Raw genomic sequence first — 14,092 nt, forward strand, 5'->3', positions numbered from 1 at the left:
TGCAGTAGTAACTGGTATCGTTGTTTGCCTACTCCTGTCTTAGGTTTTTATTTCTACAGGACTGTAGGACAAAAACACAAAAAAGAAGCCTTTAAATGCACATATATCAACAACATATGAGATGTTCTTCAGAACTGAATTCATTATAGAAATGCTAAAAGCTACAAACTATCACCATAAAGGTGAATGTCACTAAAACAATAAAGTAAATGTATGTGTGAGGTTTAGCCTAATTTTTTTCAGAAAAGTCAGCAGAGTCCAAAGTGACCAACGATATAAACCAGTAATTTAAACACAAAACACACACTTATTTGCATTTTCCTCAGTTTCCTGAAATGGATGGAGTAATTTGGACGTGGAAAATTTCCACTCTCTTCCTAACAGTAAGCAGTTCCTATCTCTGCTTATTATGATTTAAATCAAGAAATTGATTATTTATACATAATAGAGAGGGAGGCACAGGAATAAACCCCATACAATTTTTCCAAATCACAAGTAAATTAGAAAGCCTCCACAAATAAATGAAGTCCCCAAAAGTTTTTATTGCTTTATAATCCCAAAGGTTAGTAACTTTCAGTGACCAAAGAGTACTCTATTAGTACTAGCAACATTTCAAACCTGATTATATCTATAAAACAAACATCAGTAAATCCTTGCATTTTCCAATTACTGTTGAATCTACTACTTTATATATTTAAATGAATCCACATGGAGTATATACATATTCTTAATTAATTTAATTAATCTCAATACTTTTTTCAAAAATAGCAGTTAAAAACCTAATTTGAGGACTTGTATTTAGTTGCTATATGAGACAGAGTATGAGCAATTGAAAGAGAAAGAAGTTTCTTAACTATAGCAAACAATACATGTAAAATCAGGAACAATGATGTGTACTAAGTCAACATAAACTATATTACTATGTGCTAATTTAGCATGTTAATGACACATTCACTTAAAGTTTTCAGTATCTTAGTATTCTAAGTAAAAACAAATAGACCTTGCAGCAGATTAATGATTGAAACACCTGCAGCCAGTAGGAAAACATTTTGTTACATCACACACTCACAGTAAAGATCACACAGTAAAGATTATAAAAAATGCAAACAATATAATGTTGTTTCTTGAATAACTAAAATATTTTTATGGAATAGTGAAAAAGGCTTACAAAGGAGATCCCTGTATACTTCTTCAAAGTTTGTTGCTATTCTGATTATCCAAATCACAAAACAATATATCTACAGCTACAATTGGTATAGCCACCTTTGCAGTTCAAAGTATTCAGTACTTGCAAGCACACAAAAATTTTGCAAAACAGATACACAAAATCACTGATCAGTACTTTTGCACAGACATCTTCATAATTATTTATATTATTTCATGGGAAACTAATCATATGCTAACCTTATCATAGTCATCAGCAGTAAATTCTCTGTCTCTCTGGAGAATTTCATGAAGCCTTGCTTTAACACGATGTTGACAGCTGCTTAAAGAATCACTGTCACTGTCCAACAGACCATTCATATTGGCACTTTTTACCATCTGGACAAGAATAGGAGTCAGCTCTCCCTCTAAGGCCAGTAGTCCCTGAAGCAAACAATACAATTATTCAGGCAAATAAATGAAGATGAAAAAAATGAGTATCTTAAAAGAAATGCCCAAAACATTAATTTAAATTCAAGATGGTATCACTCGGCTATAGGTTAGATAAACAGGGGCACAATGCATGTAATTACAGAGAAATGGCTCCCTAAACACTACTGGTGTGCAGGATTGATACAGATGATGCAACAGAAATGGTGACATGCCACATAAAATGGTCTCCAACACCAGCTGTTCAGGTCTTGGAGAGTGGGGAGTGCAGGTGCCTTCTCCCCAAGGCTGGAAGCAACAGCTGCCTGACTTGTGGGTGACATGCTTTGCTCAAGGGACTTGCCTTACCAGAGAGGAGCTATGGGAAGAGTTTGGAAACTCTTAGAGCTTAGATAGCATCTAGCAGGATAAACAGCGGATAGGTAGGGTCTTACAGAGACTCTACAGAGGCCAAAGCCCAAGCAATGTGAGTCACAAGACAATCAAAGGCCTTGAACAACAGGAGAATGGAGAATTCCAAAATGAAGAAGGCTGGAAACTTTTATAACTTTTCTGGCAATGGAAGGGCTCCAGAATAAAGAAGGAAATGGTGTGGTGTCTCTTCAAGCCTGCTGACCAAGGGAAAGCAGCTCAGATGGCTGAAATATTTCTGTACAAGCACATGCAGCATTGAAATAAATAGGAGAAACACAAAGTCAGAACACTTGTAGAGCTTTAAGTTAATTCAAATTACAGAGATACGGTAGAATATTTCACACTAATGGACTTTTGCTGTAACTAGACACAGGATCTCTTGGAAGCCAGGTAGGCAGCACAGTATCATGGCAGGCCTCTGCTACAGACCAGCCAATTAAAAGGGGAGACGGATGAAACCCTCAACACAAGTGGAGAAAGCCACATAACTGCAGGCCTTGTTTCCATGGGTGCTCTTGGCCCTGGATACCTCCATGGCAATATTGCAGGGGACAAGGAATCAAGATTTCTGGAAAACACCTAGGACAATCCTTTGACAGATGTTACTGATGAACGGCAGAACACAGGCATTGCCCTAGACCTGTTACTCACAAATGTCAGCAAAGTAAAGGTAGGTAGCAGTCTTGGTAATTGAAATCTGATGTTTTAACAGATCCATGGAGAAGTGAACAAGACAAATACCTGCATTAGAGCCCAGGACTTTAAGTAAGCATACTTTTGCTTATTCACAGAATCTTATGGAGATGAGCCTTGCAGGACAAAAGCCTTAGATGGGGCTGCTTAATTAAAAACTGTCTTCATCTGCTCAAAGAACTTCAAATGTTTGGCACATTATCTGGATACTTTTTCACCCTGAACTACTCTTTGAAAATGCCTTTTTCTAATAAACTGTAAATCTCTCCCACATTTCACAAGAAAAAAACAACCCTGAGAATATTAGAGTTTTAGAACTGAAAGTATCATTTCACATTGTACCTTTGCAAAAGCTGCTGCAGTCATCTGAACTCGTCCCTCATCAGAAGCATAGATTTTGAGATCATGTCGGTAAGTGCTATGTAACCTAAGTAAACCACATCCAGGAAATCCAGCGTAATCTCCTAGCAAACAAACATGTTGCTCAAACTCTCATCATTATCCTCAAAAGTAATTTATGACACTCAATTGATTTTTTTGAAAATTATTATTATAATTTTCTTTTTACCTTGTCCACCAGGATACATACACCTGAAAGCTCTTCCAAGCTCCTCTGCTTGAACTCTGCCTGCAGGGGTCAGCTCTCCTCCCCATTTTAGGACCAGAAGCAGGGATGGCTCATTTCTTCTATTATCTAGTTGTACAGAGGGAGAGGAGCTTAGTAGTGAAGTATATTGTTAATTTTTTTTCCCAAATGAACAAAAAATATTTGGTCTATGAAAAGCTTCGTCAAAAGATCTCTTCAACATCATGAATCTTTAATAGCATTCTAACATTAAGGAAATACTGACCTGTGAACTAAACAGGCACTTTAAACAGAGAAAACTAAGTATTTAATACTAAAAGTATTAACACTATGAAGAAAATATACAAGAAAACTATTTAGCATGAATCTGAAGCAAAAAGTAAATCAAGACAGAAAAATTAAAACAAATTGGATGCTAAGCACCCTATAGTATGTAAATGTTTTAAAGATGGTAATTGTTGAGTGAGATTTTCTTATGCTAGCTCACAACAGTACAACTACATTAAGGTGCATCACTGAAATTTTTTTCATGTTACTCTTCTACTGCAAAAGAGCATGGTTAGTACAGTTTTATGTACACAATTTGGCCGATTGAAATAATGTGAATATGTGTTAACTATTCAAAAATTCTTTCAAAACAAAATATTCCCTCCTCTTGATAGTAAAAGATTTTAAAATCACAGAAAATTTGAGGAGTTAGAAAGAAAGTTAGGCTTGTCAAGCCCTGGGAAAAGTGTTAAAAGTAGGCCCTGGGAAATGTTAGGCCTTGTGCTTGATAGATCATGTGAAACTGCACCTGTGTAGTCGGTATATGATAAATTATATAATTGTTAGATGTGATCAGATATAATTATCGTTTAAAGAATCATGAGAAACTATGTTAAGGGTTTGGTTGGTTAAAATCAATGCATACAATAGAACAATGTAAATTTAGTAATTAATATCAAAGTTATATAACGATAGAGTATAAAAACATGTTCAACTCAAAACCAAATCGGGTCAGATTTGGGTATGTGTACCCCTGACACCCAGAGCTCTCAATAAAGCACCTTCAAATAATCATTCTGTGATTCCATGTTCCTGAACACTAACACTTTTAACATCAAGACATGTAGTCTGTGACTATTTATATACATACAATATTAAGTGATTATGTACAAAAATAATACAATACCTTCCTCTTCACTGGAAGTCTTAGGGCAGCCATGAGGAAGATATGTTAACTGAACTTTGCGATTTATGCCTGAAAAATGCCCATACCTTAAGTGGGAACAGGGGAAAATGAGAGGGGAAGAGGAAGAGAAACATTTTATATATTTTCCTCCAAAACTGCTAAAATCCTGTAATAGGCTATAATAAATCTCTGTTGGTCAATGGCTTGTGCATCTGACCAAAATTTATTGAAGTAGTCCTTAGAATAAACATTAACTCAACATGCACAGAATTAGCAGAAATAACAACTATGCTATAATGAAACATCTTAAAATACTATCTAATTCTACTTTTTACAACACTGAACATACAACTGGAACCCACACCCCGCCACCCCCAACAACAGGCAGTATTGGACATGGCACAAGTAATTTGTCTATTCAGATCTAAAACCACAGTGGCTATCAGTATCCAGAAACTGGTCTCACAGTGTAGATGGCTACTGGTTTTATAGCCCATTAAGTTCTCAAGCAAAACTCAGTATTTAAAACAACTATAAATTTCAATAATAATAATAATAATAATAATAATCTTTTCCATATTATTATTTCAATATAATAATAATCTTTTTTTAATTAAAAATTCTTACTACCATTTCACAGTCTAAGATCCCAGATCCTAAACAAACCTTAACGTCTTATTTTTTTTCTGTTGTTTTCTTTGTTTTGTCAGGTTTTTCAAGGTTTTTTTTAATTACTAAATATTTCAGGCTTAGTATACAAAGACTTAATTATCTTCAATCCTCAAATTTTGCTCTAAGTAGGCAAGTAAGCATGGTGAAAGTTCTTACTGGCTCTATCAGACGTCATTATGTCACACTGCAAGAAGCAGACCCTGCTTACAAGTATTTTTATTTTAAAAACACGTGGTAAGACAAAATTTGACATCAATGAAAGTAACCTCTTGTTGAATGTATACTGAGACACTAAGTTAGAAAGTCAAGAAGAAAAAACTAGAGTGATGACCCATTTCAAACATGACATCATCTCTCTTCAAAAACTTTGTGCTTGAATTATTTTACTATTATGTATCAATATGTACATATATGTACATATTATATATAATATGTATCAAATACATATTTGATAACACTGCAATCCACACAGTAACTGGTGAAACAAGTCATAACAGCATATTCAACTTCATTGCTATGAAACCTGAAAATTAGCCACTTACATTTCTAACACAGTCTTTAGCTGTTCAAGTTTTGCTTTACTTTCTTCAATTTCAGAATCATTGTTTTGCCCAAGTTCTACAAGGAGCTGTCTTGCTATATCAAGCACTTCCTAAAGGAAGAAAACATAGGATTTAATTCAATAAATAGGTTTCTACTTACAAAGTATCATAGTAAAAAAATAAAGACAAACTTGCCTGCAACTGTTTTGGTTTTTTCAGTTTCAGTTTTCCAGATTTATATCCATCACATTTTTCAAAGAGATCAAAAAATCTTTAAGATAAAGAAAAGTAATTTTAAAATTCCATTAATAAATTAAATTACTACTATTTGTACTGGAGGCTCTAAAGTGGTATAAAATTAGTACCCTTACAGTATTTGAAAGCCAGGTTAAAACCTGCAGTACAGAGGTCAAACCAAGTTTTATCCAAATCCCATCTCCCTAAAAAGTCTTCAATGCATTAGGGAAATAAGACCATTGAAAATGTACTGTTTCTGAATTGCTAAGTATTGAAAAAAGAAAAGAGGATATTCTATACATTTGAATGATATACTATTTGAATATGCAGCTATATCAATTCTTAATCTTCAAGAATGAGCCTAAACAGAAGTAGGGTCCACAAATACCAAGTGAGTAGTCTTACAATTCTTCAGCATGTTCTGAATGCAAGAATTTAGTTCCAAAGTACGTAATTCCCTTTTACTAAAACTGCACCTAGTTCCAGCTTAATTATTCTTCTTATGAATGCCAGCATAGAGATGGTATCTACCAGAAATTCAGAGTCATTAAACTTTGACAAAAACAACTACCAAAAGTAGTATGACATTGCATTCAAGAACAGTTATGATAAAAAGCAGAAGGCAGAAGTCTTGGTCTAATGGAGAGCCAGAAATATTCTCTGCTGCACTATTTTTAACGAAGACATTTATAGACACAAATGCATTTTCCATAAAATCAAACAGGACTGTTTACAAGGCACAGCATGTGTTGAAGGAAATCTGCACAAGTTGACAGTCCTGCTGGAAAGAGAGGTGCATACTTGTAATTATTTGCAGTAACTAAAACTGTTAGATTTAGAGGAAAACAAAACAAAAAAAACCCTTGCAAATTGTGCAGTTCCTGGTCAATTCACTGCTTGCTTAGCCCTAAAATCCTATACTCTAAAATATGGAAAACTGGATTCTACTTACCTCTGATGTTTTACTTCCATTTTCATTTTTTGCTTTGGTGTTCGATCCCCGTGGCGTATTACAGCTATAACACATCTAAGCTCCATCCTGAAATTTCAAGCGCTGTATTTAACAAGTCTGTACACAAGGGTCTTTTATTTAATGTTAAACCAACCACAATCAAGACAATTGACAAAGCTGTAGTCATCTGACATAACTACAGAAGTGATGGAAGCATATGCAAGAATATATGGTTAACCGAAAATGATGTAAAGTATAAAATATAAATATTGATTTTAAGACTTAGGTAACTATAGGATATCTACTTTAAGTAGTTTTTAAACAACAATTTTGAGGATCATTAAATGAGAGAGCATGTTTATTAGAAGCGCATATTAAGTTGGTGCTAGAACAATGATTAGCAGTGGAAGCTATGCATAGAAGACGCTACACTAGAAAATCTGCTGTTCTATACTCAGCTTGACTAAAGGTGAGAAACTCTGACTGCTGGTATAGCAACTGTGATTCCTTCCTTGTTTTCAGCACACACAACAAGCATTCATAGGCCAATGTGGGCACACCTTGTAAAGAGAAAAAAAGATTCACAGAAAAGTTACATTGAGAGTTTGAACAAGTCAGGTGTAGCTACTCTTTTCTTACATTGTTCCAGAGGTGGTTGGCACAATAGGAATGTCTTCAGCTTCCAAAGGAATTGACCATGGTATTTGAAACTGGGGAGCAAGTTCTCTCATTATGATGTTTCTAAAATAGAAGTTAAAAATAAAAAATCAAACTAAATAAGTTCAAAGCACAGCTTATACAACACACAGGAACTCCAAACCAAACCGATTATATATATGCATTTTTATTAATTTAGTTATTCATTATTAGCAGCCATGAATGTATGCATACATGCATATTTTTCTTTTAATTGCGTAATAAAGATTACTTAATAACTTAGAGCTATTACAACTACTACAGGGACGCTAGACTACTGGCCCTATATTGGTAATGAACTTCAGCTTTTCAACTCTGGAGCCTAAAATAATTCCTTGGATAGGAATTAGTTTTGTTCATTTGTATATGCAGACAATTGGCTTTACTGCCTAACTGAAAGTGCCTAACAATAACCAAGCCATTCTCATCAAAGAGTTAACTGCTATCTTTTACCAGGAGTTTCTCAAAAGTTTTTGTGACAAAACTGGAAAAGATAGGTAGTCTCTTGTCGTAACCATAAAGTGACAATGCAGTCTCCGCCTCAAGAAGGATGGCATGTCTAATATTTCTAATTTGTCTACTTCTGTTTCACAAATATTTCATCAAAGTACACTGAACTCCAGATTAGTACCTACATAAGAAGCAGTAACACAGAGAAAAAAAATGTCCAAGTTACAATAGAATAAGCCAAAATATAGTTGCTAAATATCCTGAAAAAACTTGCAAAATCCTTCACATAATAAGATTCCAGACAATTAGATCATGCAAAAAGATAGGCTGTATCTCATCAGTCTTATTATAAAGCCAGTCACAGTGGGCTTAGCCTACTTTGAGGACAACATTTCCTTGGCAGAGTTGTATTCCAAATATTCTATGATCCCTTGTTACACCTTTTTTTGCCTCCTGTGTCAGAGACAAAATGGTATGATAGAAGACACTTTGATTCTATTTCAGTTTGGTTTCGCTTATTTGTGTTGTAGTGCTTCACCACTTGAAAAGATCTCATCTACCTTTAAGAACTTCATCTTGCTTTCAAAATACTTATTCAGCCAGATTTTAGGGATAAGTAATTTAGTTAGTAGTTACTTATTGACTTAGGATTCTCTTTAATGATTTTTTTTTTAATTTTTTGTTATGTTGGGATCACAGTTTTGGAGACAGACACACGACAGAACACACCAAGGGTCATGCAACAACAGCTGAAGTTTATTGATGGGATTGGCTAGGGTCTCCTGCTTGAGTTCAAATACAACCTTATCATTGCCTCACCCAGGGACTTGTTTACATCTAGGCTGGTTGAGTTTGGGGGTCTGCCATGGCCAAACTTATCTGTGCAGCTTCAGACCAGCTGCAGATGCCACATATGTTAATGACTTTTAGTCATTAATTGACTAATAGTAATAAGAAATAATGAATAGTACTAAGTAAATAATAGTAGTAAGAAATTTGGCCGTATATAAACGACAATAATAGGCAAGGGACTTAATAAGCAAATCTGAAATAAATCAGGAAACTCTTACCCCAGTATCTTAGCACAATCATCATAGTATTTCATGGAGTTTTTCACAAAACTGAAGCCATTCACATCACAGACATAGGATTGTCCATTAGCACGCAGCAAATCAAAGCCACAAACTGTTTGCTGTTTTAAAGAATAAAAGCTCAAGTGATTTAGGATTGCTTATTCTAAATGAACTTTATATTTTAAGGGTATTCATTTGGAAACATAACAAAAACATGACACACTTTATACTTAGTACCTCATGTAAGTTCCATGTTAGGTTCACCCACATCATGCAGACATCTTCCTGTTTTTAACTTTCTATCCCAAACTTTATTTTATGCCTCCTGCATATCCCTAGCTGTCTTAGTATTAAAGGCCAAGTTTACACGAGCACAAACTTCAAGACTTACAGCAACCATGGGCCTACAAGCCCCCCTTTCTGACAGTGGTTTCCTACTACCTGTACTTTTTAATGATGGCAGGCAAGAAATGACAAAAAAATTTGAAGAACCATTTTTGTCAAAATTTGACAGGATAGTTTTGACATACTATTGATATATAATATCTATAATACCGTAATATAATTAGTAGAGGATACTAGAAGCTATTTCAACAGATTACTTTTTAAAATCTCAGAGCCCACTTTGCTGATAGAGGCTCACACCCTACAGGCTCCAGAATGCCATCATAGTCACACACACAGGTAAAGGAGACAGACTGAAAGGAGACTTTATAAAACAGGTGAAAGGAGGATGTTGGGGGTTAGGTGTTTGGGTTTTTTTGTTGGTTTTTTTTTCCTTAATTTTTTTTTTTTTTTTTTTTTTTTTTTTTTTTAGTTCTGGCTTGCCTGTGGAATTTTTACCATTAGTTGTGGGGACACCCTAACTGTGAGTACTTGGTGGGTGCTTGAGTGAAGACAGAGGTCGGCCGGGCCCAGGTGGGGAAGGGGGCAGGAAAAACAGGAGGACGGGGACAGTTTGGTGAGCTTTCTTCAGTTTCAGAGAAGGACACTTTGGGTGCAGAGCTGCTGCGGTGGGGAGAAGGGAATTTTCGCCATCACCCAGACGGAGCTGCTGCTTCTTCTCCTTCTCCCCTCTTGGTTGGCGGCCTCGCACCCCCTGTCCTGCCAGGACGTGTGGCAGTGCCAGGCACCACCACGGAGCTGCTGATCCACCTCATCCACCGGCCCAGGATCTCAGCTCATCCCTGCTGTTCCAGCCGACTGTTCCTCAGAGCCCTGCAGGAGCACCGGGACTGACTGCCCGAGGGGTTTGTGAAACAAAGCCTCTCCTCCATCCAGTCTCAGCCGAGAAGGCTGTCATGGGGTCCCTGGTTCTGTTTTCTTGCTAATGCTGTTGTTATTGTTGTTTGTTTGCCTTGTTATAAATATTAGTAAAGAACTGTTATTCCTATCCCCAGATCTCTGCCTGAGAGCCCCTTGATTTCAAAATTATAATAATTCAGAGGGAGGGGGATCTACATTTTTTCATCCCAAGGGAGGCTCCTGCCCTCCCTAGCAGACACCTGTCTTCTAAAACTGAGACAGAGGATGACAGACTGAATGAAGTTCTGAACAAAAGAATCCATATACTATATAGCAATCTTAAAATTATACAAAAATGGAAACTATCAAATTAATATCAATTTATCCAAGTACTTAATCATGTCAGTACCAAATTAACAATTAATCTACAGATGTAAATACTACGTAACAGAAGTTACAAAAACATAATTGAAACTGTGTTTTGCTAATTTAGAAACTATTATTAAAATGTGTGAAAATATTGTACATAGAAAATGGATACACTGTGGGCTAACAGAGCACAATAGCAACATGTAAACTCAGGGAACTAATGCAACACAAGCAACTTATCCAGAACTTTGCAATACATTAAAGGAAGAATCCTTGATTAAAAAAAAGATGTAGATATGGAAGTTTAATTTTTCACCTTCCTAGGAGTTCTGCAGCAGTTACCACTGCTGGCTCATGCACTAAAACCCTATGGAAGTTTCAGGTAACAAGCAATTAACACTAAATGTTTGATCAGATAGGAAAGCAATCAGCTTACCTTAAAGGCAAGACATACTTTCCAAGCAATTAACTTCTCTCTTGCATTAAGAATGACTGGGTATCTCACTTCTTTTCCTTCACTGTCTCGTTCTACTTTGCCATCCAGCGCTGGAGACTTCCGGGCCTCAGCATGAGCATAGTCTGGACCTACTGTGTACACCTGTATTGAAAAAAAGGAGCTCTTGATCCAGTGTATTTAAATTAGGTTGCAAAAATTTGCAAAATATATGCATATAACTGAAACATGACAACATCAAAAGATACTAGCTGCTTTCATTATTGAAAACATTACACTAAAGTATCTTCCTCAGTGGCATTCTCTGCCTTCAGAGAATACACAACATTAACAGACAGGCTAGGATAAAACAAGAAAAAGAGTCATTATAAAAGCTCAGTTAGTAAAAATTAATTTCTCAATTATGATAGAGATGTAAATGTTTTCTTCTCCAAAACATCTGCAGAACCTGGAGAACAGGTTAATTTGAGAATTATTCAGTTTACTTACAGAAATCTGGCATCAGGACTAAGTGATTCTCTTAATTTAAAAGGTATGTTTACATTTTAGACAGGACTAAACCAAGCAAGGATCAACCCAGCTTTAAGATGGCAAGGCAGGAACTTGAGAGAACAATTGTGTTATTTCCCTACTGCAGTTTTGATGCTCACTGGAGGGTTTGGGGCATAGGCTAGAAGAGATCTGTCAGCAGCTCTCAAAAATAGGCTACGGTTTCTTTAATTAAAAAACAAACTCCAAGCACTGATAAAAAACTGTATTCAGCTAAAGCAGATGAGTTCCATAACTGCCAACTCAGTGAACTCAGGCAAGAGCCTAAGTTTAGTGAAACTGCTGAATATAAAGCTGAAAATCTTGTTAAAAAATCCATTATTTATTTGGAGTGTTAAAAGACCACTGTTGCTTGTTGACTACACTACAACTAGTCAAAATAGTCCCTACCCCTCAAGCCATTTGCATCTCTCCTTGTTGCAAGAAACTTTGCAGAAAGTTTGTAAAGCTCTTACACAAACGTCTGTAAACACGTATTAACCTATTGCAAAGTGTTACACAGAATAACCTTTGGAAGAGTACAACAGGGCATTTTTCTGAGAACATGAAAAGAGCAATCCCCTCATGCACCAAGTGATACCAAGAAGCTGACTGCAGTTAATAAAAGGGCTTTTTGGATTAGTCCTCACACTCTCCACACCTGCACCTTCTCGTCTAAATATGGTGATCTCTTACGTATATTGCAAAACATTGGTTTCACATGGTTTTAAATGGGCTTAAAATAACCAAAGTGAACAGAAAGGGAAAGGAAGTAATCTTCATCCATGGCTACTTTGTTACCTCTCTGTTTTAGCATTCTCTTATGGTACCTAATCTTTACCTCTGTTAAGAACTTAAATGAACAAAAGACTGAAAATTGTTACAGGTAAGATCCACAAAGGTTATCTTCTTTGACTCCATAAAATTTTAGCAAAGAACTTTCATTTATTAATTAGCATATTAAGATCTACTTCAGTTAGATTTCTTTATAACCTTTAACCTTCAGACAAAATATCTAAGCATCTGTTAGCATGGGAAAGAAGATGCTGTTCTGGCACTAATCAATGCAAAAAAAGACAATTATGTTGAGTAGCAAGCCTCCAGCACACAAGCACAGCTGCTCTACATTACAACTACTACATTTAGCTAGAATCAGAATTGCATTCTTTATTTATGGAATGTATTAAAACTCAATTAAAATTAATCCTTGACCAATATATACTATTAACTTTAAAAATTACAAGCTCTGAACACTTGATTGTTCTAAATATAAATAAGAATGTGCAGTTGTCATACCTTCACATCAGTTCCATCTGTAGGCATGAATTCCTCATAAATATAGGAGCCTGTTTTCCTTACACTGCTTTCAGGAGAATAAACACTGCTTCTGCTGCCAATCTGAAAGACGTATTTTTCCATTAAAAAATTCATAGGGTATGGCTTGAGAAACTTCAAAACTACCTAAAATAACACACTGAAAAAACTGAAAAAACACTTCCTGTACCAAATGAAGCAGACTTCTGATCATTGCCAAAATATTTTTGTAAGATTTTAGAAGTACACTCATGGTGTGTACTAAGAATCTGCAGAAGCTAACTATCTGCTGCAAGAAACATAGGCCTTCATTCAATTTACATGTTCCTCTGAAATTTCTCTGATCTGGCACTATTCCTGAAGCAAGCAGGACATGACAGAATTACTCTGCAATCCTGTTAAGACACCTAAAGCTTTTCAATAGCTTTAGTACAATAACCTCACCTTTCGAAAGAGCCTCTGGCTTCCACCTCCAGCTGATGTTGGATAATAAATGTAAACATTGTGGTCCTCAGCACTAACTGGTTTTTCTACAAAGGGCTTCTGGAAAATTTCTCCATTCACTTCCACATGATCTTCTCCTTCAATCAAGCTGCATTCTGAAGAACAGTACAAAGAACAGTTGTAACGGTATACTAATGGCATAAAATTATTAAGAGATCTGCATTAATTTGCAGGGTGAAATAGTAATATTCCATTACATCTTTGTTTCTCTGATTTGTTACTGACTGCACAACAACTGATGATAACATGCAGTATATGTTTGCTGTACCATGTCTATATTATTTAAATACTATGTTCTGAAATTTCTGTTGATTTCCTCAGTGTCAGATACGAAACTGTCTCCTGCAGGTGCATAAACTGCATAAGGTGGTATATTCTGGAAATGTTTTGAAGAGAGGGAAACACTATTTGTCCTTTTTTTTCAGTACCCTTCTCTGAAATATGAGAAGCTGACAAGTGAACAGTACACAGTGTGATGTCAGATGCTACAGCACCGTCCATAGGGTTAGAACTCATATTATCTCATACTGTGGGATAGATGCACCCTGCATATAAGATTAGGTCCTCTGGTATCAGCAATCACGAATCTGGTATTC

The 14,092-nt window shown here is 35.8% G+C and overlaps 1 protein-coding gene across 17 annotated transcripts in view; it reads right to left on the reverse strand.

Annotated features, from left to right (window-relative positions):
• Positions 1 to 14,092, reverse strand: part of PPIP5K2 (diphosphoinositol pentakisphosphate kinase 2) — a 52,338-nt gene that overhangs the window by 20,877 nt on the left and 17,369 nt on the right. For all 17 annotated transcript variants that reach the window (XR_015772388.1, XM_014261466.2, XM_088054168.1 and 14 more), the window contains 12 exons: positions 13,437 to 13,591; positions 12,975 to 13,076; positions 11,133 to 11,294; positions 9,080 to 9,201; positions 7,503 to 7,604; positions 6,864 to 6,950; positions 5,870 to 5,945; positions 5,675 to 5,784; positions 4,461 to 4,546; positions 3,269 to 3,394; positions 3,043 to 3,164; positions 1,405 to 1,587 (listed from right to left, as the gene is read on the reverse strand). Coding sequence is in view for 16 of the 17 variants with exons in the window: in XM_014261466.2 (XP_014116941.1) it covers positions 1,405 to 1,587; positions 3,043 to 3,164; positions 3,269 to 3,394; positions 4,461 to 4,546; positions 5,675 to 5,784; positions 5,870 to 5,945; positions 6,864 to 6,950; positions 7,503 to 7,604; positions 9,080 to 9,201; positions 11,133 to 11,294; positions 12,975 to 13,076; positions 13,437 to 13,591 (1,433 nt within the window). In the remaining variant the exon portion in view is untranslated. The remainder of the gene's footprint in view (positions 1 to 1,404; positions 1,588 to 3,042; positions 3,165 to 3,268; positions 3,395 to 4,460; positions 4,547 to 5,674; positions 5,785 to 5,869; positions 5,946 to 6,863; positions 6,951 to 7,502; positions 7,605 to 9,079; positions 9,202 to 11,132; positions 11,295 to 12,974; positions 13,077 to 13,436; positions 13,592 to 14,092) is intronic.

Source organism: Pseudopodoces humilis, chromosome 4 (genome assembly GCF_049639895.1).
Source record: "Pseudopodoces humilis isolate 2021_Gansu_Grassland_sample_001 chromosome 4, ASM4963989v1, whole genome shotgun sequence".
In the NCBI taxonomy this organism is placed as follows: Eukaryota; Metazoa; Chordata; class Aves; order Passeriformes; family Paridae; genus Pseudopodoces; species Pseudopodoces humilis.